Below are 26,470 nucleotides of genomic sequence, written 5' to 3' on the forward strand. Positions count from 1 at the left end.
ACGTTTTTGGTTTTTGAGTAAAATGTCTCCACAACTCTTAAATACTGTGGATTGCCGTGAACTTTGGCATCCAGCGTCATCATCAGGTACCATCAGTAGTCGATGGTACCTGACGATGGCGAGGTTGAGTTGAAGTTGATGAAGCCGTTAATAGTAAATTCTTTATCCACCTAGTTTCATATTCAGCCTCAGTGGTTTTATTCTGCCTAGAAAGCACAAACACAAGTGTGAAACAACAACCACCACCACCAGGTGAAGTGTTGCTTCTGTAATTCTTACAAAATACTTGAGGTTTTAGTGCCACACTGACCGTCAAGGTGACACTATAACAGGCCAACTATTAACCTACCTACGGGAAAGCTGGGCGAGTGTAACAGGGGTCAGTTGAAACACGCTGTCCATTCAGAAACAAGCTAATACCTAAATAACATTATTAGATACTACAGCAGTGATTTCATTACTTTGATGTCACTCAGTTTTTCAGCGTTACAGTTGCCGCAACCACTGTTACGCCTGCCCCCATCAAGGCAGCCACTGTCACCCTGTGATCTATTGCATTCAGTTTAATTTTATTGTCTTGTCCCTATAAGTGAAAATACATCAATTGCATTTGTGGTTAGCGCACATATGTTTCTCAAATTAAAAGATGACTTGTGTATTTCAAGTAGTCTGTGAGTTATGAATGAAAATTAAAATTAGAAAAAATGTTACAGTTGCCCCCGGTCTCCCCTGTTTGTTGTATTATGTATTGGTGTTTTCGGAGCTTATTTGTCTGCATGTAAAAACACGACTGAATGAGATGGGAGAGTCAGGATTGCTGCATGATTTCACTGTATTTTTCTCCACGCAGACCAGAACAGAAGCAGCATCATTTACCGGCTGGTTTTTCAGGTCCAACCTGATTGGTCAGTGAGATCTGGTGCTGGTTTTCCGGACAGAAGCGGGCACTTCTTTATATTCGAGCCCTTGGTGTAAACGACAAGCCTAACGAGGTTTTTAATGTGGGCCTTTGTGTGACTGGAAACCTTCACACATAGTATGTGATGCATCTCTTCATGTCACTCCTCAGTGTGACATCCTGTTATGTTTCATCGATCAAACTTTCACACTCAAAACCCAGCCCAGTTTCTGCAGACAAAAAAGAACACTTAGATTATACTTCAAGTTACAGATGATAAAGCTTTTTTTTTTTTTTTTATCATCTTCACAACAGCCGAGGTGGAGAACTAGTTTCAAGCCACAAAAACCCAAGACACAAAGTGCAGACACCCTTATTTTTAAAACACTGTATTTAGAGTAAAAGTTTTGTTAACTATAATCCGACATGTGGTTTGGTTTTCATCTGGCCTCAGTGTCAGATGGGATGAACGCACTACTACTTTTCTGCAAATCTTAAACTTAATTTAAAAATTTAACTAAAAGTTTATACTCTTTACCTTCTGAATTCCAGGTTTGTTTTGTTTAATTTCTGCCAACTTTCATTTTTTTATTTGTTCAGCACATTTTAAATGGTTCTGACTCCATATACAGTCTGCTCTTTTAGAAAAGTACAAATCTTTGGTAATAGTCACTCGATAATCACAATTTATACACACAAATAGAGTAAAACATGTAAGAATTGCAGATTTTTGGATCATTTTCAGTAACCAGGTCATGATTTTGTGGAAAGAGACACTGGTTTTGAATTTTTCAAATGTTTTATTTTGGTGCTTTGAGCATATTTACAGCTGATATCTCCAAAACTCTGCAAAAATAAATAAATTAATTAATTAACAGTGTTACAGACCAGTGAAAAAGTATATATTTTTATATTAATATTTTACAAAAAAAAAGTTTCTTCCGTTAAAATGTGAAAAAAGTGTCTTTTCAACTGTGTTCTCAGTTATGTTACTATAATTAAAACGTGCTAATAGTATTCACAGTACAGACTCTAGAATTATATAATTACAATAAATTGTGGGACTTATAGTAAGTCCTGCTGTAAATGATAATATAATGCCATGTTCACGCACCACTGTGATTTTATTCTCTATATTACTTGTAGAAAGAGATCCTTTATTACTTTCCACTGTATATAATATTAAGAACATTTTATTGGCGTCATTTATTAGTTGGCAAAGTGGAAACTAAATTTGTCCGGCAGAGGGCGACAGAGGCCGGTGTGACAGAGTCACAGAGGCTGATAAAAGCCTCCGAGTCAATGAATTAATAATGTCCTGTCCCTGCAGTCACAGGAGGAAATCGACTTAACACGTAATTTATGGTTCAGCGAATAAATCAGTGCATTAGTGGAATTTATAGCCGAGAGAAACACTGTTTGATTAAAATATTTTAAATGATTTATTTTCCTGCAATAAAAAAAATGTTCCAACAATTTTGAGACTAAATTAAACAAAATACTGCGTATTTTATATGTGAATATTTTTGAATGGAGTTTGGCAGCTTTCAGTCTGTAAACAGAAAAAAAACGTATCAGATAAGGAATTAAAATTAATTTACAGCCTTTTGAAATGAACTGAATCATCTGTTACAGGCTGTAACAGTCAGTTAGTGAGGTTTAATCAGCCTGTTTTTTACGGGACGGTCCTGTGATGTGCGTCAAACTCATCAGAGACGGCGAGGGTGGAAACGGAAGTTAGACGGTTTGCCTTCAAAGTAAAATCACCGAAGGAGGCCTAAGTGCAAAAATCTGATTTGGAAAAGCTGCCATGACGACATAGGATGGTCACAGTCTGTCTATAACCATGCAATACATTAAGAGATTTTGTATGACACAATATATTTAAGCTTTTTGTGTCTTTTCTCATAACAGATGTACATTAAATAATAAAAAAAATTACAGTAGGATAATAAGTAAACTAGAATACTAGAGTAAAACTTGAATCTAGAATAATAAGTAAAATATATAAATGTAATGCACTGCTATTTGCACTAGAATAGGTGTAAACCTGTTTTTGCACAAGAATTATTTATTGTAATTATTGCACAAAAATAATTGTAATTATTGCGCTGGAATAAATGTCATATTGCACTAAATGGATGCAAAATATAGTTATTAATAACCTCCTACATGCTGCAACTAATGCTTTTGCAATATTGTATTGCAACAGTTATTCCAGTTAAGCTTGTTTGAATCATATTTCCTATCAATATTGCTATCAATATGTTTTGTGTTGCCAGCATATATGCGACACTAAAAGTCGACAAAGACAAAAGAGAACAAAGAGAGAAAATGATTCTCAACAATCGATATTAATAATAAAATTCCTCATTCATTTTTTACGAGCAAACTTCTCACGAGCTCCTCGAGGATGTGCTTTTAATTTGAAACGTTTCGCAGGAAGCGGCGTGTTGCAGTGTTGCGTTGACGGTGCTGCTGCTGATACAGATGTGAACACAAGCAGAGGTGATGCCAACATCCGCTCAGACACAGAGGGACAGCAGTGCGGGACAATAAGCGGCTGTTAAAGGAAGGAACCACCTTTGTTTCTCATTTCCACATGAATATTTGTATTTTCTCTGTGTGTGTTCAGGAGCAGCAGCGCGTGTTGATCCCAGCAGTGTGTGTCTGTGTGTGATGTTCAGTCGAGGCGGGGCTCACTGACCCTCTCGGCTCATTTCGGACGGACCACCGGCAGGATATCACGGAGAGGACACTGCCGCTGCTGCTGTAGGACATCAGAGACATGAATTCAGCCGAACAGACGGTAACGTGGCTCATCACGCTCGGGGTCCTGGACTCTCCCAAGAAAAGCATCTCGGATCCGGAGGCTTTTCTCCAGACGTCCCTGCAGGATGGAGCGGTGCTGTGCAGGCTGCTGGAGCGACTCCGACCCGGGACGGTGGACAAAGTAAGTGGACGGAGGGATGGAGGACAGTGGAGGACGGAAATAATCCATTATATCGTGTATAAAACAGCATAAAAGCAAAACAACTTAGAAACATTAACCCCTATAATAAATAAACTCTATTATCTTACAAACAACAGTGTTAAACATAATATTTTGAGAATATTTACAAATTACTGTCTTAAAATAAGCAGTTAATACCAGTTATTAGGACGTAAGAATACAAAAAACTCACAGTATGATATACCATGATAAAAAGTTTACAACGCGATATTTATCACATATAAGAAATAAATAAAAATAACTTGAAAAACGCCCTTACTTAAATAGAAAATCTGCAGCATGTTTTGTTCGTGTAAAATGTTTTTCCTTTCAACTTCAAGTGCCTCTGCTGTCTTTCAGTAATAAAATAAAATAAAAGTAGACAGCCAATGAGATAACCATGTGCAAGAAACTGGTATTAACTGTCTTTGCCAGTGGTAATGAATTTTTGAATTATGTATGTATGATTGGGAAAAAGGAAAACTTAAAAAAAATTGCAAATAAATAAATAAATACGCAGCAGTAGAAGTCCTTTCTTTTACAAAAATAAAATAATAAAAATAATCATAATTTATCTATTCTTAAATTATTTACATATTTATTAGCTATTATCTCTATTTCTTACACGGGAAAAGATGAGACAATATGAGACATTTAGATGTAAATCCGAGACCTGATTTCCCGCATAAATTAAGTTATGAAGATATTTCGCTGTAATACAGTAATAAAATTAATAATACTAATAATATAAATCCAATATAGACCTTATTTCACGACAGCCCTATTAGTGACGTAAACACAGGTGTTACCAGTGATACTAAATAAGGTCCTGGTTCATTTAGTGCACAATAGAAAAAAATGGAATGCACACACACACACACGCACACACACACACACACACACACACACACACACACACACACACACACGCACGCACGCACGCACGCACGCACAATGCACGGACCCTGAACCTGTCAACGTCATATCCTCCTTCGGTTTATCCCACTTCCCTGGGAGATTGTAGTTCTCTATCAAAGTAGCTTCTATTAGCTTCAACTCAGCACAGAGCGAGGCTTTCAAAATAAAGGCATTAAACCCGTCAGCAGCTATGAAGCGCCAGTTCCACTATCTATTTTATCTCGCCTGGGACAGCTTTGCCACAGCTGGTCCACTTTTGTGACAGCATTGTGTTCCATTTCTAGTTATACAATACATATTATGTCACTAAGTTTGTTGTTGATCCATTTTTGGTGGCGGATGTAGACCAGGTAGGCAAAAACTTTAAAAAATGATCCTCCAGAAGTAGCTGAAAAAAGATACACAAGATACAACAACTAGGTATCTAACTATTAGCTTAAAATAAAATTATGGTAAATTTAACTTTTACAAAAGGCGCAATTTCAAACACAAGATATGAAAACATCGCTCAATTAATGCTTTATTTTGAAAGTCTTCACCGGAAGTGTGACTTATTAGCTAGCTTGATGCTCGTAAGCAGCAAGTGGCAAGTGCACCAGCAGCAACGCCTGTAATAAGATTGTTTCACGGCGGAAAAACGTCAAACACCCTCAATAACATTTTAATTATATTTGATGTCAGTAATTTGAGGCTAATTCGGCGACTTTTTGTGTTTAGTTTGTCCAGGAACCGAAGAGCGACGGCGACTGTCAGAGGAACATTACCGAGTTTATTAAAGGCTGCGGGGCTTTCGGTGTGGAGGTGAGTTCACGTGTCAATAATGGATTTATTAATGCATCAACACAGCGTGAAGCCCAGGAAACAGATTAACACACACCCACACGAACATATTCATCGTTTAAAACACCTTGTAAAACTTGTGTATCCCGCTGTTTAGCGGTGACGTCTTCCACACTGATAGCCGCTTCTCCTATTTACAGCACGAGACAGCAACAGTTATTGTACCCACGTCACGAGCCACCTGGAAAGGTGTCATTCTGGGTAAATATAGCTGCGGCGTGACATTTATTTTCGGATAAACCTGTATAATGAGAAACACAAATACTGTGTCTGTGTATAGTTGGTTAGGATTATGGCTGTTTGTGTGTTTTTTTATATTAAAGGGACAGTTCACCCCAAAATCAAAACACATCAAAATACGATGTCTCTGGCCTGTATTGTTCTTTATTAGATCCTGACCGATGCTGGATTTTTTGGTCTGATGCTCATACAGATATTAAAGAGTGAAAAAATACAGAATATAATACATAGAATACAGAATATACACATAATCAACATTTTTTTTTTTTACAATGATCCCTCAAAGGTGGTTACATGTGAAAAAAACATGTGACAAAGATATGTAATAGATGCAGGAAATTTTAGAGTTTAACAAATAAACAGAACTGAAACAGTAAACTGGTAATTTCTTAATAATATAAATAGAAAAACATAAGTAAAACTATATATATATGTTTGAATTAAGAAAAATGTGCATTATACTCACATATTCACACACATCACAGCTACAATGTCAGGCTTTGAAGGGATCACCTGAAGGAATATAATGCGACTAGATGGCACTCACCTTGTGATGCTCAAAGCATCAAAAAATGCATATCAAAAACTCAACAGCGATGTTTCCAGATATGATTGTCCCTTACTGTGTTTCACTCTTGTTGCTGTTGCTGACACCTGAATTTCCCTTCTGGGACTAATAAAGGTTTATCTGATTTTAGGAAAGAGACACTGCTGTTGAGTTTTTCAGATCTATTTTTTTGGGCACTTTGAGCGTCACAAGCTCTGATGTATGCCTTCTAGTTCCATTATATTGGAGAGAAACCAGACATCTCTACAGCTGATATCTCCAAAAACTCTGCAGCTCACACCAAAACAATCTGGATGGATAAACAGCATGACAGGGTGAACTGTCCCTTTAATTAAATGCTTGGTTCTGATCCATTCAACCATGCAGACACATGGATGTGGTGGTAATTTGGAACTAAAGACCTTATTGATGTTTAGCAAATCATTTACTAATTCTTCGTGGATCAGTAATAAGACACTGATAAGAACAACACTGGGTTGCCAGGTTGTGGAAGTGTTTTTCTCTGTTTTGGTGATTATGCATTTATAAATGTTGCCGATCCTTGATACATATAATGAATAATAATAAAAGGGTTTAATCATCACCTGCAGTTTTTTAATGTTAATGTTAAGGTATTAAACGGATAGGCTTTTCTTTCAGAGACTCTGATCAGAAATCTGTGTGGGAACCATCAATAGTTTTGCAAAAAACTCTGAAATCTAAAGCTGCAAATACTGAAACTGATATAGAATGTTTGGCTGTTACTGTGTTTTTCTACAGTAAAATGTATCTGCATTGTTATCAGTATAAAAATAGGTATTGAGGCGTGTGCATGTGTCGGTGTGTTTGCACAACAGCAGGCCAAGCCAACTTATATCCTGCTCCACAGTGGGTGTGAAGAGAGGGTTAGTGAGTAGTGTGGTACAAAAAAAAACATACCACACACAGGCTATTGATCTTAGCTGTGGAAAAAGCCATGAAATCTTATTGGACGAGAGCTGATTATGCAACACAGGAGTCCCGGGCTGCAGACCTGTAACAAGGTTTTGCTCCAGACTTGGAAAATTGTTTTGACGTCAGATGGAAATAGTATAAAAATATGAAATGGAGCAGAGGAGACGGGCGGGCTGATGTAATGCAACACGCCAGGCAGTCAGTGGATTTTCCAATCAGGTTGATTAGAGGCATGTCAGCCATGTTGCTGGAAGCCAAGGCCTCCATTACCAGCAGCCTGACTGACATCAGCGTAGTAATTCTCCCAGACAGTCATCGGACAAGCAGAGGACAAGCCAGACTGTCTGTCTGTCCAATAGGGGAGGATTACAGAGTGGACAGTGTGACTGTGGATGACTTCTGACTCCACGATTAACCAGAGCTGCACGATTTAATCAGACCATTAATTTGGCTTTTGTTGTTTATTAAAATGAATCGGGTGGGATATTGATTCTGTGCATTTAGAGCGCCCAGTCTGCAGCATTAAATCAAGCGCTCCCTATTATCAGGTAAGCCGTCCGACCAATCACGGGCGTTTGTTTTAAGCATGCTTATTTACTCTCTCTGCCTCTCACAGCTGCAGGCGAGAAATATTTTCACTACAACCTGCAATATGAACATAACTGCATTTCCTGTGTAGTTACTAATATGTCTGTTTGGTTGTGATAAAGCGTCCAGTGAGCGATATTTGTCTTATATAATGGCGTATGTTCGATTTGCGTGTGTTGCTGACTGACTGTGGATGAATACCTCACACGACCCCTCTTCAAAAACACTGGTACATTTCTGCTGCAGCAGTGGACTGAAAGTCTCATATAGTCTCTTGGCCTGATGCCAGTCAGAGAGATGAAAGTGTGTATTAATTGCTGGGTCCAAACTGCTCTGACTGCTAATCAGCCTGTGTATAAATCAGACCAAGTGGATTCATTAAAGAACAGAGGAGTTTTATCAATGGATTAAAGAGACATAATCTGGGAAAAATAAAAAAAACTGCTATTTTTGGCTGCTCTCAGCGCACACCATTGCACATTTCCTTTCAAAATATTTTTTAATTTATTCCCAAGTCAGGATGTTTCAGCTTTTACTTTGACATCCCAGTTTGCTCCACCTTCACGCCTTGGGAATGTAGAAGTCAGCCAGTGTGTGGTATACACAAGATTAGGGGCTTCAGAGGTATTTTGATTATGACTGTGTGTGTGTGTGTGTGTGTGTGATTGGGAGATTACAAGGGGAGGCTCAGACTTTGAGTAATCCTGCTCCAGACTGCAGTCAGAGCAGGGATGTAAACCCCCCGCTGAACTTAGTATTTCTTCATTTAATGCTGACACATGTTCTCGTCACGTAAATTCATTATGAGCACTGGTGTGAGCTAAATAAGGACAGAGAAAAGGAATGAAACCACAGTTTCTAGAAATATAATTTTTTTCATTGAAGGCATTTTGTTCCTATGTTTCAGTTTATTGTGATCACAATAGATACACACATGGAAATGTCATGCTGATGTCATGCTCTATAAATTTATTCTGAACCCCTCTGAGCTTTATTGCATTAAATGTATGTAATGTAAATGTATTTTATGATCTTCATTTTGTTTTTTCTCCTTCAGCCTTTTGAGGTCAATGACCTCCTGCAGGGACTGAACTTCTCCAAGGTCCTAAACTCCTTGGTCGCCCTCAACAAAGCAACTGAAAGTAAGATTATTGTCTTTTTATTGTCTTTTCTTTTCATTTTTATAAAATGAGAGTGTAATTGACCCAGTAAATTCCTCAGGAGTTCTCCTGCCGGGAGTGCCTACATGTCCCACGATGCATTGCGCCCAGGCTTCTGACGCCCACTCCCACTGAGCAAGCAAGCTGCTGGGTACTAATCAAAGTTACACAGCGTTGCCAAGCAAATGAAATCCTGCAGTTTGAACATTTCTTTTCCACACGCTGCTTCATCGAGGCGTCTCTGTCCAGTTCAGCAGCAACACAGGGACATTTCTGTCTCATTTGCATCAAGCTAATCCACTTGGTCTTGATATTCTCAAACGGCAGGAGCAGATGAGGACTTCTTATGTTGATTCTTGCAACCAAGAACAGAGGAATTGGCGCGATTAGTCCCCAGTAATAACTGTATTCTGATAAATGCTCCTTAGGTTTATTGTTTATGTGAATATAATGAATTTTGAATTTTGTTTATTGAACCACTGTGTGCAGATTTGGGTGTCTCTGAAGACAGCGTGTGTGTGACACACTCCTCAACATTGAGGATCAAGTCGTTTGACTCTCTGAACACTCAGAGTCGCTCCTCCAAACTGCTGCAGCCTCAGTACCGCAGCCTGGTGAGTTACCATGACAACGACAACAACACGTCTCATGGGGAATGACAATAGACAAACACATGCAAAACTGATATTAAACTTGGATGCCGATCCTCTGAAGTGCAGCGTAGGTCCTTCTCCGATCGCCGCCGTCAGCCAGTACAGAGTCTCTCACCCCCGTCTTTGTTCTCCGTTTCCTCAGGACATGTCAGAGGGCAGCGGGTGTGGCCACTTGCTGGTCAAGGCGCGCTTTGCCTTCCAGCAGACCAACGAGGACGAGCTCTCGTTCTCCAAGGGAGACATCATCAGCGTGAGCCGGCAGGAGGAGGGGGGCTGGTGGGAGGGCTCGCTCAACGGCAAGTCTGGCTGGTTCCCCAGTAACTACGTCCGGGAGCTGAAAGGAAGCGGTGGGTGCAGCTCTCATTGCCTCAGATGCAACACATCATTCATTTCCCTGTCATCTTTCACAATAGTAGGAACAAGGTCTCATGATAACTTCTGTAACTTGCACTATTCTATAAATAGTAAAACATCAGACTATATTACCTCATTATTATCAGGTTTTATTTCACCATATTAGCAGTTTTAATCCAAATATTGCACTGATAAAGCCATTTTATCGCTAGCAGATTATCCTTTTGTTACCTAAATATTACCACACAGTTAGAGCATTGCCTTGTTGCTCTTTTTTTTACCCTTTGTTTTTGGCCCCTTATTACCCTGCTACGTAAGTCTAACTTGTTGAGCTGCAACACTCAAACATCATAGTAGACCCAAACCCTCCATTATTAGAATTAGAAGTGTGCATGATTTTCTCAAAGCAGCGACACAAACAAGCACAGATAAACAAACAAACAGACTTCCTGCAGGCCTGATGTCACTGATAATGACTTAATGTCTCTTTTAGTCGTGGCATGATTTCTTAAAGGCGTAGACTCATTCTAAAAGAGCCACTGAATATAAATGAGGGATTAAGGATTTTAATAACTTAATTTAAGGTTGTGGTGTGTTTAAGGTGTGACTTTGAGTTTATATTGTTAAGGAGTGTGTGAATAAATTGAGAGAAGATGAAGGCATTTACTTAATGGATTTGTATCCACTTCTGTTTAACATCTAAATCAACAACGATCAAAGATATATCTCAAAGCTGAGCTCAGAAGGCTGTTAACTGCTGCTTCCTGTGCTCGTCTCCTCGTAGCCTGTATGGTTGCGCTGCATGGTTGTGCTGCTTTCTGAGGAGGGAAAGCAGGAATGAAGGAAGGAAGCTGTGGGAGCGCACAAAGACAGGAAGTGCCGGAGCTGTTGTATAGAAAGGAACTTCCTGACTTAAAGCGCAGCACAAAACAAAGACCATGATAACACAGGAGTGGTAGATTCATTCATTCTTTTATTTATCCCTCCCTATATTTCTATATTTCTATGTTTCTTTTCTTTTTTTTTTTTTTTTACAGATTTTGTTATGGCGCTCTTATGACTCTACACAAGACCAAGATTAGAGTTCAAATAAAAGTCCCTCTCATAGCATCCTGATTACAGTCTGTAGTGGATTTAGCTTCAGGTCGCTCTTTAGTTTCTCTAATCAGTACCAAAACTACTTTAAGCTGCCCATTATCTAGAGAAAGCTTATTACTGTCGTCTTACGTCTTTACATTACAATGTCTGCAGAGGACAATGAACTGAAGGACATGACAGCGTGCGTTATGATTGGCCGAACAATGTTGGAAACATAAACCAGGACGGGGGAACAACATGAGGTTGTGGAGTCAGTAAATTGAAGCATTCGTATGTCCACAACATTGACCTGCAGGAAATGTTGGAATGCAATAAAGACATTTTTCTGTATGATTGTATTGACTTTAATGTATTTGTTTTGTTGTTCAGGCTCAGTGTTTTTGCACACGTGATGTTTGTTTGAACCGGAGGTCAGATTATTTGAAACGGGGATGTATGAGGTTCTTGTTCGTGGTCAGTGGACGGCAGCTGGCACGTCACCAGCAGCAGCAAAATGCATTTCAGCCACCCCAAAAAAAATCAATGTCAATTTAAGTGTATGCTTTATTTGGTCTATTTTCACAGCTTTACTTTCAGACAGTCTTTACCAACTACCAACTTTGGTTTGTGTTTTTGTGTACTAACATATCGAGGCAGCAATACACCAGCGACTCCTGTGTAAATTGCTTTCGCCTCGTCTGGTCTTTGAATCGTTGTCTCTCTCTCTGTCTCTCTTTGTAGACAAGACGTTAGAGAAGCCAAAGTCTGCGACGCTGAAAAGCCCCCCGAAAGGTTTTGACACCACGATCATCAGTAAGACCTACTACAACGTGGTGAGTGTCGCACTCCGAGGAAACTCTTTCGTTTCTTGTTATTTGCCTGTCGGTTTTATTTACTTTGATTCATGGGTGTGGAGGGAAGAGATCAGGCTCCAGATTAGGACTGTAATTAGGACTTTAACTTTGAATTAACACTAGTTTAGTTCAGAATACATGTTAGACTTTTATTATGGCAAAGAATTATTGCAAAGATTTCATGACCCAGGGATGTCTGTGCTGCTGCAGTGAACCGAGTTAATGGTTAATGTGTGTCTGCTTTTGTGGACGGTTGCAATCAATTATTTTTCATCTAATCCATCCAATTAATGATCGTGTAGCTGCCGTCTGTGTGTGTATGAGCATGTGATCATCTGTGGAGCCTGCATGACACCCCTGCATGCGCCGTCTGTATGTGAGAGTGCAGCAGATGTAATGTAGGTTATTTCTTCCATTCCAGTGGTTTCTGGGGCAGCCGTGCCCCAGGGTCGGCTTCTGCACGGTGTGTGTGCGTGTTTTTCAATAATGCAACAAGCTCCGACCGTCTGTAGTCTCTGTCCGTCTTTGGTCGGGGTACCTGAGTGTCTGTCTGCGTCACACATGCTCTCAGACCCCGCCTGAAGTCAAAGCTGTTCCCAGACAGAAACACAAAATAAGAATAAAAGGAAAAGTTTTTCTTCTGATGGAGTCTCGTCGACAGAAGCGTAGAAGACGCAGCTTTGGGCTGTTTTTGTCTTTGTGCGTTTGTGGTCAGATAAAGGTCACGCTTTTGTTTCAAGTTTGAAACCACCGATGTTTTACCATATTCTCGGCCGCCACATCCTGCACCGGCGTCCTCTCTGCTCCGTTTCCTCTCATACATCAGTTCTTCATGAAAAATGAACACATAAAAGTTTATGATAGATAAATAATTGGAGCTGCCTCAGCTGCAGTTCAGGTTTTACTGCCTCCAGACCTGAGGGGAGCTGCAGCAACACGTGTCAATTCATTAGCAGAAACCTCATTCTTAAGAGGTTTCTGATGCTGCGGAGAGATTAGCCAATCAGCCTGTGGAGTCGCACCCGTGGACAGCTACTGGAGACAGTTTTACAGCTCCCGCGGGGTCTGATATCGCTCTCTATTAGCTTTTTACAGAATACAGCTCCCATTAAAAAGACAACAGCTTACAGAGTCAGTTTCACTCTGCAGGATGTTGTGTTTGGGTCTCAGAAACACATTCAGGAGGATTGCAAAATAATATCAGGGCTGCAATTAACAATGATTTTCTTAATCAATTGATTATGCTCATAAATGACAAAGAAAAGCAGCAAATCTTCACATTTGAGAAGCCAGAACTAGCAAACGTTTGACTTTTGTGCTTGAAAAAAGACTGAAACTGCAAATAACAGAAATCGGATCGTTTTCACGTGATTGAAAGACAATATCAGTGCTTCAGTTGGGTTAATATTGATAATCAAGGTAAGAAAAACTCCAAAATATTCCATAATATTAATATATCCCTTCGTGGTAACAATTACAAATGATATGTGGAGTAAAATATTACATATGAATTATTTATTTAGCGCATAATGGGTTCTTTTATTAGCTGCAGTGATTCATTGGATCTGTTTCACCATGAGAGCTGCAATGATTAGTTAAAATCAATTAGTTCATAGAGAAAAAAGTTAATAGTTTCAGTCATTTTTCAACTAAACATTTGCTCGTTCCAGAAGTCATTTGAAGGCATCAGTTTAGCATCTTAGAAATCGTGATGAGCATTTTTCTCTCTTTTCTTTGGCATTTCTAACCATTTATAAATCGATAATGAGAATTATGGTTAGTTGCACTTTCAGCCCTGTTTGCCGCTCATCACAAGGCTGCAGCTAACAATTTTTCATTTTCGTTATCTGTTTATCTGCCCGTTACTTTCTTAACTAACAAATTCATTGATTAGTCTCTAAAAGATCGTTTCTCAGAGTCTTAAAGTGTCGTGTTTTGTCTGACCAATAGTCTAAAATCCAAAGATATTCAGTTTATAATGATAGATTGTTTGAGTACAAATGTTTTGAGGTAAATGTTATGAAACAGTTTGAGTAAATTTAAGTGTATTTTAATCTATAAGATATGGATTTTTATGTGCAAAAGCACAAAGTTCTGCCATTTTAAATCAGCTCTCATATGCTTTTGCATTATTTACTTATTCTTTATGTCACTCGATTGAATATTTTAAAAGTCTGTGTGTGTGTGTGTGTGTGTGTGTGTGTGTGTGTGTGTGTGTGTGTGTGTGTGTGTGTGTGTGTGTGTGTGTGTGTGTGTCTGTCAGGTCCTGCAGAACATCCTGGAAGCAGAGAATGAATTTTCGAGGGAACTCCAGAGTCTCCTGGGCTCGTACCTGCGCTCGCTTCACCCCACAGACAGGTGGAGTTATTTTTACACTTTTTGTTGTTTTATTCAACAGCAGCACATTTTAGATCTGATGCTGCACACACACACACACACACACACACACACACACACACACACACACACACACACACACACACACAAATATCTGTTGCTACACCTTCACAATCTGTCCTGTTTCACAGAAGATAAAGAACAGTCACTCTCCTCTCCTCTCCTCTCCTCTCCTCTTCTCTCCTCTCCTCTCCTCTCCTCTCCTCTCCTCTCCTCTCCTCTCCTCCTTGCAGACTCAGCAGTGTCGACATCGGTCACATTCAGGGGAATCTGGAGGAGATCTCGACCTTCCAGCAGATGCTGGTTCAGTCACTGGAGGAGCACACAAAGTCAGTGCACAAATCTCCTTCTGTCTGGTCAAGATGGTGTCAATAACAGGCTTTTCTTGTCATATGTTGCTGTGATATCTATCAAAGTCAGTCTTGCAGTATTAACAGTTAAGTATAAAATAAAAATGAGCATTAAGAACAATAGTATTTCACAGTTTCCCTAGAAAAACCCTCATGTGTATCTGAAAACAGACTTTCTGCAGCATGTCACACACAAAGCTGATTCCTCTCCACATACATGCATCAGCAACAGCAACAGGCTGTGTCTGAAAGAAAAGTTAACTTCCAAACAGATCTTTCATTCTTGGGTCAGACAAAACAAGAAATTATAGATAATGAATCAGTTAGTAGCGTTAGAATAATCAATAGATAGTTGCAGCTGAAGTTGCAAGCGTTCCTAAACAGTTTGACTCGTGCACTTGATGAACTTGCTTATTCTAAATTACTTAATATGTTTTCTTTCTATTATTGGATTTAATTTCACTTCCAGGTAGGAATAAGAACTCTTAAAAAGTCTTTAATTTGTCCCTTTAGGAACTTTCACAAACCCCTGATTAGCTGCTCATGCTAACATCCTCCAGCTTCACGTCCAAACAGGTTAACTGAAGTTGAGTGTAAGCAGTTATTAAAACAACAGAGACATCTAGTGGTAGACCGAAGTAACAACCTGTTTGTCTGCAGCTCAAGAAAACAGATCACTTAAATGTTTATGTTTACGTCTGTAAGATGACTGAATTAAAATCTCTTTACAGTTTAGCAGTGGCAGTTGTTGACCGGTTTGATGTGTCATTTGTGCGTGCAGACTCCCAGAGAGCCAGCAGAGGATCGGTAACTTCTTCCTCGGTCTGATGCCGCAGATAAAGACCCTCTATGTGGCGTACTGCTCCAACCACCCGTCTGCTGTCAACGTACTCACACAGCACAGGTACAGACGGAGATATGCTGAGTTAAAACCACAAAAACCAGTCTGCTAAGAAGAGAAAATTTGTCTGAATGTGTTTGCGTGTGTGTGTGTGTGTGTGCGTCACAGTGAGGAACTGGGCGAGTACATGGAGTCAAAGGGAGCGTCCACTCCAGGGATCCTGACTCTGACCACCAGTCTGAGTAAACCTTTCACCAGACTGGAGAGATACCCGACGCTGCTGAAAGAGCTCGACAGACACATGGAGGTCAGATTCAACCTGTCTCTCTCTCTTTTATTGACCTGTGCAGAGTCAGATAAATATGAGTGAACACTGATTTTTTTCTGAATCTGTTTGTCTTTTTTGTAGGACCAACACCCTGACAGAGCCGATCTCCATGCCTGCATGACGGCCTTTAAAAGCCTCGCGGTAAGGTGCAAACACAGGCTTGCATGTGTGTCTTTATTTACAGTTTAAGCTTCCTTAAATATGAGTTTTTGTGCATCTGTGTGCCTTATAATGCTTCTGTGTGTGTGTGTGTGTGTGTGTGTGTGTGTGTGTGTGTGTGTGTGTGTGTGTGTGTTCAGGCTCAGTGTCAGGAGGTGAGGAAGAAGAAGGACCTGGAGCTGCAGATCTTAACAGAGCCGATCAGAAACTGGGAGGGGGATGACATCAAAACCCTCGGCCCCGTTCTCCACATGTCCCAGGCCACGGTCCACACGCAGAACTGTCAGGTAGTCCCGAGTCCGTCCGTCTCTAAATTAAAGATGCGCGACAGTGAATGCATGAGATCGTTGAATTCGAGCGATCACAAAAACAAGTATGTAAAAAGGCGATTTGCTTGTTTTTTCAGGAGTTAAACGAACGCTACCTCGTCCTGTTCCCTCACACTCTGCTCGTGCTCTCTGCCAGCATGAGGATGAGTGGATTCATCTATCAGGTGAGTTCACAGTGCATGAGATTAACTAACTAAAATAACTTTATAACTATACTTTATTCACTCCTTGACCTTAGAAAGTACTGGTTTGGTCCTCTGATTTTCATGCCGTGTGTGTCTGCAGGGGAGGATGCCGCTGTCAGGGATGCTCATCTCCAGAATAGAAGACGGAGAAAACCTGAGGAACGCCTTTGAAATATCCGGTCAGCCCTCAGCTAGTAGAACTTCATTTATAGAACCTCATTGTTTCAAGGGATAGTTGAAGTGTGGTTGTGTGAGGAATATTATATAAACCAAATATCACTCCCTCTCTTGCTCCATTGGCAAAATCATTAATTTTACCTCACAGAATATGTGATTTGTGTGACACCGGTGAATCCAAACTAACTTTTTAAAACACCAAAGTCATGTAATAACACAACTTACAGATTGAAGCAGTGGTTGGCTAATAACTCCCATGTTCTGTGAGGTAAAATTACTGATTTTGTCAGTGGAGTTTGGTTGATTTGGAAGGAGTGAGATTTGGCGTATATAATGGCACTGAAAAATGCCATCACTCCTACTTTTTTAACATCAACTACTGTAGGTAACACACTGTCTGTGAATAAGCACCTCATACAACTCCACTTAAAAAACCCCAAACTATCCCTTTAAATGCATTTTGACTGAATGAAGCAGCTGTTTGTCTTTCTGTACATTTATACTCTTGGTTTTCGTGCGTGCTGTCGTGCAGGTGGCCAGTGTGAGCGGATGCAGGTGGCGTGTAACAGTCAGAAGGACCTACAGGACTGGCTGGACCTCCTCACCAAACACACACACACCCCGGCCGCGCACACACACTCGCATAAGCCTCAGTCCGTCTGTCACACGGTAAGTGTCCACGTCTTTTGAAGAGTAAGTCAATTAAGCAGTTGATCCTTGATCCACTTTACCGCCCTCTTCTTTACCCTCTCCTCTGCTCCTCTCAGTTGCCCTCTCACCCCGGCACTCCCTCCAGACACTCGGAGTCTCGTGGAGGGAGCACTGGACACACCTACCACACCCTCCCCCATCCCTCTTCATATGGTGGCAGCCCGATGTGGGGGCCGCTGGAGCCACCGAGTACCCCCAAACCCTGGAGCCTGAGCTGCCTCCGCCCTGCGCCTCCGCTCCGGCCCTCAGCTGCTCTCTGCCAGAAGGAGGTGCTGCACACTGGCATGCTAAAATAAGATTTACTGTGTGTTGTTCAAAGTGGGATAAAATAACCCCCAGGATGTGTTTTTTTCCTATTTCATTCATTTGACCTCGTCCCAGTGGAGTAATGTGCAAGAATGTGAGCACGGCGTCAAACTGGGATTGCGACAACATTCCTACTGTACATGTTTGTGTGTGTTTGTGTGTAGGATCTGAGTAAGAGTCCTAAGAACATGAAGAAGCTGCTCCCCAAGAGGAAGCCAGAGAGGAAACCTTCAGAAGAGGACTTCACCGTCAGAAAAAGTAAATAAAATACACCACTCTGATTATGAAAGAAACTTTCACCTTTTTTACCCTGATGTCCTTTCCTTGTGATGCAGAGGTACTTCTGTTGCTTCTAATCAGGCTTTTATTATTTTAAAATGATGTAAAACAGTTAGTTAGTTCATTATTGTGTAGTCTACAAAATGTAAAAAATTATCACAATGTCCCAGAGCCCAAAGTGACATCTTCAAATTCCTTCTTTTGTCCAACCAACAGTCCAAAACTCCTACTGTCATTCCATGAAGCAAAGGCTCGTGGTTGTAAAATGTGCATCATAGCAGCTTATTAATCAAACCTATTTTATTATAATCAAAGATTAATATAATAAAGTAGCCAGCTGGACTTGGCTGGCAGCTGGTACTTAAAGGAAGCTCTCTGAGTTGTACTTACAGCTGCAGTCAGCTGTTTTGTAAAGCTGCAAAGGGCCGTACGGCTCCAATATGGCCGCCAGACGCTGTGTGTGCTGAGGGAGACTCAAACTTTTTCTCATCGTGTTTCTCAGGTACAGCAGCTCTAGAGGAGGACGCTCAGATACTGAAAGTGATCGAGGCCTACTGTACCAGCGCCAAGACACGACAGACCCTCAACTCCAGTCAGTACACACACACACACACACACACACACCAGCATGCTCACACACACCTCGCTGTCTTATTGCTGCTAACCACTGTTTGTTCTCTGCTGTCAGCTCTAACCATGTTTTTCTCTTTCCTCTCTTTTCATGTCTTCCCTGCGTTCCTCTGCTTTCCTCTTCTCCTTCATCCTTGCTCGTTTGGTTTCATCACCATCCTCCCCCTTTTATTCCGTGTCCTTCCCTTGTTTCCTTTGGTTGCATTTGATTTAAATCTTATATTTATGTTTAAAATGTCCCCTCATCCCCTCCCTCCAACATTCAATTTGATTTATTCCGACCCCGTCTATTGCTGGGTACTTTTACGGTTCAGCCTGGCAAGGGACTGACCTCATGCACAACCATGTGCTCGCTGACACCAGCCTCACCGTCGCTGGTCTCCCTGGCAACCTGCCTTGTTCTGACCAGTCAGAGGACTCGGATTATGACAGTATCTGGACCGCCACTAGTTACAGGACTGCCTCGTTTTCTCGTAAGATATTGGTGACGTGCAAACGAATCACGATTAGGGATAGACTTGTGTATCATCCCAACCCTTTCACCTGCTGTGTGAGCGTCTGTGCATCTTGTGTTTGTAGTGTTTGTCTTTAAGTATGAGCCTGTGTGATTTCCCATGAGTGTACAGTAGCACCCGTAAACATAAACCCCTCATAGTACAGTGTATTTAATTGCATGCAAACAAAACAAGCACGTGTATTTGTGTGTGATACGATAAAATGCTTTTAGTAACTTACTTCACGTTCATCGTTCATCAAAATTGTTCTGTTTAATGTTCCTTTTTTAGTTCAATCCTCTGGTGTTTCCCCATTAAAATGAAGGTGCAATATGCAGGGAAAACAGAGACCATCCAGAGCCCCTCGTCTATTACTTTCCTAAGAAATAAATAAACTGTTTATAAGTTGTTGTGACATTTTACGTGCCCTTTTTGTCATGCTATGATGACACAGTTTTGTAACAATATTCCTCCTCTTCCAGCTACAGTTTCTTGGTCCTCCTCTGTCAGAGTGACATCGTCCGGTGTTTCCTCTATTGTAGTTTGTTATCCAGCCCGTCTGTAACGTCACCGTCTTTGAATTCTGTGATCATCAGTTAAAATCTGTGTGTAAGTCACACTGTCGCTGCTCCATCAGGCTCCAGCAGGAAGGACGTACACATGTTGTTCCCAGAGGAGGAGAAGATCATAGTGGAGGAGACCAGGAGCAACGGACAGACTGTAGTGGAGGAGAGGTGAGAGACTTTTGTTCAGGCCGGTCAGTGTACTGACTAATATGACTGATATGTGTGTTAAAGTAAAGCTGAGCTGTTGTGTTTGTGCAGAAGTCTGGTGGACACCGTGTACAGCCTGAAAGATGAAGTCCAGGAGCTCAAACAGGTGAGTCTGCAGGTTTTTAAACCACACAGACAACTTGCTCTTCAGTTTTCACATTTTATAGGATTATTTTAAGTCCAGAAACTGAAGGATTCGCTGCTGACTCTCTTTGTCTCACTCGTCCAGGACAACAAGAGGATGAGGAGGACGCTGGAGGAGGAGCAGCGAGCGAGGAAAGAGCTGGAGCGCATCATCAGGAGAGTTCTGAAGAACATGAACGACCCGACCTGGGACGAGACTAACCTCTGAGACCGACGAGACTCGAGACCAGTTTCGTGACTTTTCAAAACGACCAAATGACTTTCGAACTTTTGTCCGACCCGTGTGGACAGAAGCTGCCAACACTCCACGCCGCTCTTCATCGTGTCTTCGCCTGTCTTCACTTGGACCAAAAGGAAATGCCTGCCAGCCATCAGCAAAGCCATCCCAACCGACCGTAAAGCTGTGAAGCCAAATCAACTGGTAGGCATGACGACATCACTTCCTGTCAAGCTCCTTTACTTTTTATTTTTGGCCTTTTCTGGAGCACCGACAAACAAATCACTTTCTCTCATTTGTGCTGTAAAATTTCACCATTGCAAGGACAGTATTTTACTAACTGGCCCGGTGCATGAAGACGAACGCTACGTGAGTTTCTATATTTCAGAGAGATATCAGAGCAGTATGTGCAGGAAAGTCCTCGCTGAAACTTGAAATAGACATTTTCTCCATTAGCAGCAATTTTGCTCTAATTTCAGACGCTGAATCATCATATTATTATGAAAGAGACCTTTAAAATTCTATTTTATGACGAATGTCCATTCATTCACAGTCAAACTAACTATAAAGTGTCTTTATTTGTTTGTTTATATCAAATACAAAGAGAAGCAGGGCACTCAGTCACTACATTTTAAACTAAACCTAAATTTACCAGCACTTCTAAGTGACCTCAGCTTAACATTTCAGAACAGACCAACATAAGACTTGAATCTGCTGCATTGCTTCATGGGATATGTACCTTTCTGGCCAGTGATTACTTGGATTATTTTAATATTTTTTTGTATTCTACTAACTTTTTAAACCCAGATAATCAGATGATGAGTTGTTCTAGAAGCAGTGAGTTTGTTTACTGGTTTAACTGAAACTGTTCTTCCACCTTTGCATGCAAAAAAAAAAAAAAAATTGGAGGCTGAAGCAAAAGATAAATTGACTTTTGACAACAATCTGCTTAACTGAAGAGTAGATGAGAGTATGGATGTCTGGTTAGTAAAGGGAAGCTGGAGGGAGATTTTCTCAGGAATGAACTTGATCATCAGGGAGCTCCAGATGAACTTTTTACTTTTTATAATTTCATATTCTTGCAGATTGACGCTACAGCCAAGTGATATTAAGAAGTATGGCTCCTTTTTTTAATCTAGTTTCAACGTGGATGCCTAAATTGATTGGCTGCTGATAGTTACTGGACAATATCTATATATATTTAAAAAATGTGATCAGGAGTAAGGCATTAAAATCGCAGATTGCTAAAACCGATCGCTCTCAGATGAGTTGGTGTCATTGTCGCATGCTAACTAACTAAAAGGAGCTCGTCATCTCCAACATGACTTGTTTATCAGCTGCTTACTTTGCATGCCGGTGCCTCCACAAGGACCAACTGACGGTCCTGAGCATCTGTCTAAAAACTCTCACACAACTCGACCAATGCCTCTAAAATACCTGCCAGTGAAATCACTTCTGGCAGAAAGCCCTGAAGTAAATTCTGAGCGATACCGGATGATTAGGGAGTAAAAGAATTCAATACTATCGGCCAGCTGATAATATCGTCCATTTTCTGGCTCCACCATGAAGGTAAACCAGTTAAACACTCTGATGCGTGCAGCAGAGAGCGACACCTTCGCCTCCCAGGAGCCTTTACAGCCCCGGTTACGCTGCTGCCTGGTCAGATCCCAGTATATAATACTGCTATAACAAATGACTGCCAGGTTTTTGGGTGGCAAAAAACCACTTGGTCGGGACATTTGATCCTTACACATGTGATGTACTGTGCAGAGGATGTGTGTATTTGAAGCAGGGAGGAAGAGAAAGGCCGATACGTTCCTAAAACATTACGTCTGCCCCAAATATGGGCAGATTACAGGTACAGTGTTGGTGCTAGGTCATAATTAATGTGCAAAAAAAGAGCTCTAAAAAATCCTGCGGTTGGTTTTTCTCACTGCCCACAAATATCTAATGTTTCCTTTGTCAGCTCCTTGAACGCTTCATGGTGAAAAATCCAGCTAAAATGTACGTTTCACCTGCAGTAGCCCTTCGCAAAAGAAGTCAGGAAGTTGAGTTTCATGTACGTTTAACTTTTTCTAAACTTGTGGACCTACTGTCAACACGTTTTGCTGCAGCTGTCGATATTATCTTCAAAAGGATGAACAATAACTGTTTAAAGTGTGAGCTGAAATACAATCAAATACATCAAATGGACGTTGTCGTGTCTTAAAGCCATGCAGAAAACGATATATGCATACTGTAATATAAAAGTAATAAAAAGTCCAAGAATGAAGGAAAATGCTGAATGCAGCTCACTTTATAAATCAGCAAAAAAAAAGAAAAAATATGTGATCATAAAACATTTGCAGGGTTTCCATCTGTCACACAGACACCGTCTTCTTCTTTGGTTCGACTTTACTTCAGTTTTTTTAGAAACTCAATGAGTCAGCTATTTTCTGTTTCAATACCAAAGTCCAAGCAATACAACACTGGAAAATGTTTCTTTTTTTTTTTTTAAATGATTTTTATGATGTCAATATGCAACTTGCTGTAGAATGATTTCTTATTTTTATATTTGTGATTTGTGTTTTTATTGTTAAAACTGGCTTTGATTTGTAACACTGCTTATTTTTTTACCGGCTGGCTGATCACACTGGGGATGATTTGCACCGAGCAGCAGAATATTTCTCATGAGCGTCAGGAGACGTGCCTTCAGGATGAGAACATTTCCCTTGTTAAAGCTGATAAAAAAAAACTTCACCTTTTCTGCAAAAAGAAATATGACTGAAATTAGAAGCCACACTAATGTTAAGCCATGTACTACAGTATGTCAATTACTGACTTTAACTTATGTATTTAACTGAAAAGTGACTGATGTAAATGTAATGTGTGTTCTCATGTTACAGTGATGAAGGTGATAACAGTAGTTACTATGACAACATTCACCCCCCCCCCCTCTATTTATTTCACCCATTTGTCTGTGAATAAAATGTTCAAACAGTTGAATCTCATCTCTTTAGTAGACCCACAGGATTTTACAGAATGTGATGCCTTGCTTTAGGTTAAACTAGCCAACAGCCGTATATAAAGGAGTTAAAATAAGCTCAACCTTAAACATCCACAGCAGTAAAATGCAACATGAACCTTAATCCAACAGTAATATTAATACAGACACGTCAGATACAATAGTACACACTGACAGGAACCATTTAATTGCATAATGAGTACATCATACTTTGAATGCAGGACTTTTTGGTGTGTATTGGTATTAATATTTTTACTTAAATAAAGGATCTGAATACTTTTTTCAGTCTTACCCATCTTTTTTGAATGATAAAAAAATGACAAGCACAAAAAAACAACAAAAAAATAATAAATATAGAAATACCTGAACTAATAATTGAATAATGTATATAATCTAATTTAAAAAAAAGTATTTTTAATGTATTTAATTATTTATTTTATTTCCGTTTTTGTCATCCGTGATCTTTTACTGAACTCCCTGAAATGAGTGAAACAGCGCCCCCGTGGTGCCTGCGGTCAGAACAGGTACTGCACCCTTAACGAGCGTTAGCATTCCTCGATTACAAAATATTTTGGGATGTGAAACAAAGCGGACGCTGCGAAACTGAGGACGGAAAAACAACTGGAAAAACAAACTTTGGACTGAATTGTGGAGCCTGTCACACTCTGACCAAAAAAAAACGAGGAGCAAAATGTAGTTAAAAGTTGTTTAAATTTACGAAACGACCGTTGAGTTTGTAGTTTTCCAGTGTTGCTAACGATGTGAGCTAACGTGCGTTTAAAGGACTGTCAAGCTAAGCTAGCAGCGGCGAGGGAGACACCTGTCAACTAAAAAAACAACATGACTGTCAAAACAAGTGGACATTTATGGACACTTTATTTTCATGAAAGAAGCGAGAAAGAACTTTCTACGTCAAAGTAAGTGAGATACACTCTGTCTGTCTGTCTGTCTGTCTGTCGCTGTTTTGTTTAAATGTCTCTCTGTTTTGTTTAAATGTCTCTCTGTGCTGTTTTTAAGTCCTTGCTGATGGTTTGAAGTCTGTCCGTTTTGTGTGAAGACATGCTGTGATTTGCTGGGTGTTTTATCGCTGACAGCCCGCCCAGGCTGTCATTAACACACCTGTCCGTATGCCAAACTCAAGTGTTACCAATTATGCTAATGTGGGACCCGTCCCATTTAGAGTAGCAGAGCATTTCCTGTGAGCCAATAGCGGCAGCCTGCCTCTGCTTGAATATGAATGGATCATGTATGAGTGTGTTTATCATACTACTTAATACATGAAAAAATGTTACAAAACTGCTTATGAGCAATTAAATTTAAATGTCCTGCAGGCTTTAATTGTTTGCATGCCAGTCAAATAGATGAGGATGTGTAAGTCATGTACTTGCTACATGCATTAATGCTTATTTTAGATCTGTGAATGTTTGTAGTGTTCAGTATATTCCAGCATGCATTACTGCACAGTATACCTGTCTCAAAATATAAGATAATACATATTTTATATATATATATATATTGTATTTTGAGAATGCATGCACACGTGAATGCATGTGTGTACATATGCAAATTTGCACTTGTCTTTTTTCTTTTTTAAAACAGTCTCTCACAGAATTATATACTCATATAAACTGCTAAAACTATGACAGCACAGTCAACTAAATGATTAATTTATTATTTTGTCATGTGCAGTGATTATTGCTGGGTAATATGTTGATGTTGCCTTATAACAGTCTATTTGATCGCGTGATTTTGATTTTTGTTATCCATGGCTCTGAAAGCTTTCTCTGTTCAGTTCTGTGGTTTTTGAGACGTTAAGGTGGAGAAACTTGTTTTCACACCACGAGGAAAAGACACGATTTTAGCTGGATAAAAGCGAAATGTTGCCTTGCCATGACTCACCAGACTTAGTCACCGTGTCAGCTATATATCTGGGTGTTTTATCTGCTTTACCACTGTAAAGGAAGTGTATATTTTAATGTTGAAGGAGAGACAGCTCCTGTATTCATAAGAAGTTTTAGTTGAATCTGATGATCTCACACACACATTTGTGATCTTTCACGCTGTGTTACAGACAGTGTGATGGTTTCCATGTTAGATGTCTGTTATCGATGCAATCAATAGCATCACAATGCCACATTGCCAACAGGTTTTGGCAGGACACCAGTGAAAAGCATTATTCCCATAACAACAGAGGAGAAAGGAGTCTTTGTGGAGTTGTCCTTACTAAATTGACAAGGCCTTTTACAGCCTTTGATACGGGGCTGGCTGCCTCACACAATGGAAGGCATATAAATTTGCAGATGTCGTCTGGAAAGCTCAAATGTCAACGCTTTTCACAACAGCACCAGGGCCCTGCAAGAGGAATAATTGATTAGTTCACCTTTTGTCTCGAGCCAAATATTCATCCAGGAGGACAAAAACAGGAGGCAAAGCAAAAGATGAAAGAGCATCTTCTGCAGTCAGCGTGTGACGTTTATCATTTTCCTTTTGAGAGAAAATGTTTTTTCCCCGTTTTTATTCTACAGGCCACTCAGCGCTCAGGGAACATCCATGCAGTGGTCCATGCATTGACCATACAGTTTTTCTTTTTCCTTTCTGATACCTGGATTGCCTTTAACTTGCAACTGAATTGCAACTTGTGCTCAGACTACAGGACGGTGTTATCTTTTCAACTTAAAACAATAAGTTTATCCCCCTAAAACCAAGTAAATCTTTGCTTCATTTATTCATTAAAGGTCATGTATTAACTTCTGGAAAATGCACTTGAATGATGTCGAAGGGTGCAGAACTTTTTAACCTAAAAGAAAGCACGAGCCAAAGTTTCAGTGTGTAGTGAAGCAGTTGTTTCTGCCAGCATCTCCACACACCTACAGGTCTGCCAGATGGTAGTGAATCGGACACACACAAATACACACATGCACACACACACACACACAGACGATCGACAGCCCCATTGTAGATGAAATGACAGCGAGTCACTGGGGTTGTATTGTTTTTGGCCATGGAACCAACAGGTGTCTGTGTTTTGTGAAAGGTACTCCCACACAGACACACATCCCAACTCCTCTGGA

The 26,470-nt window shown here is 40.3% G+C and overlaps 1 protein-coding gene across 2 annotated transcripts; it reads left to right on the forward strand.

Moving 5' to 3' along the window:
• The first annotated feature begins 3,396 nt into the window (after positions 1 to 3,396).
• Positions 3,397 to 22,026, forward strand: arhgef7b (Rho guanine nucleotide exchange factor (GEF) 7b). 2 transcript variants are annotated; one of them, XM_084713573.1, is made up of 22 exons: positions 3,397 to 3,851; positions 5,526 to 5,609; positions 9,035 to 9,119; positions 9,627 to 9,751; positions 9,933 to 10,137; positions 11,963 to 12,054; positions 14,339 to 14,433; positions 14,706 to 14,801; positions 15,604 to 15,726; positions 15,832 to 15,970; positions 16,073 to 16,132; positions 16,291 to 16,437; positions 16,557 to 16,643; positions 16,765 to 16,843; positions 17,374 to 17,510; positions 17,609 to 17,821; positions 18,023 to 18,116; positions 18,640 to 18,729; positions 19,082 to 19,240; positions 19,899 to 19,995; positions 20,086 to 20,140; positions 20,264 to 22,026. In XM_084713573.1, the coding sequence occupies exons 1-22, from the start codon at positions 3,687 to 3,689 to the stop codon at positions 20,384 to 20,386; spliced, it is 2,550 nt and encodes an 849-aa protein (XP_084569699.1). In that variant the 5' UTR covers positions 3,397 to 3,686; the 3' UTR covers positions 20,387 to 22,026. The 2 variants fall into 2 exon arrangements, with proteins under 2 accessions (XP_084569699.1, XP_084569700.1); XM_084713574.1 differs by lacking the exon at positions 19,082 to 19,240.
• The last annotated feature ends 4,444 nt before the right edge of the window (positions 22,027 to 26,470 follow it).

Source organism: Lutjanus erythropterus, chromosome 24 (genome assembly GCF_056507025.1).
Source record: "Lutjanus erythropterus isolate fLutEry1 chromosome 24, fLutEry1.hap2, whole genome shotgun sequence".
Taxonomy (NCBI): domain Eukaryota; kingdom Metazoa; phylum Chordata; class Actinopteri; order Lutjaniformes; family Lutjanidae; genus Lutjanus; species Lutjanus erythropterus.

Bases quoted from the DNA above. Each gene is read 5' to 3' on its own strand.
- arhgef7b (XM_084713573.1), top strand. From the start codon at position 3,687: ATGAATTCAGCCGAACAGACGGTAACGTGGCTCATCACGCTCGGGGTC. The intron at 9,120-9,626 runs GTAAGATTATTG...CACTGTGTGCAG, and splicing joins CCTCAACAAAGCAACTGAAA to ATTTGGGTGTCTCTGAAGAC. The intron at 16,133-16,290 runs GTAAGGTGCAAA...GTGTGTGTTCAG, and splicing joins CGGCCTTTAAAAGCCTCGCG to GCTCAGTGTCAGGAGGTGAG.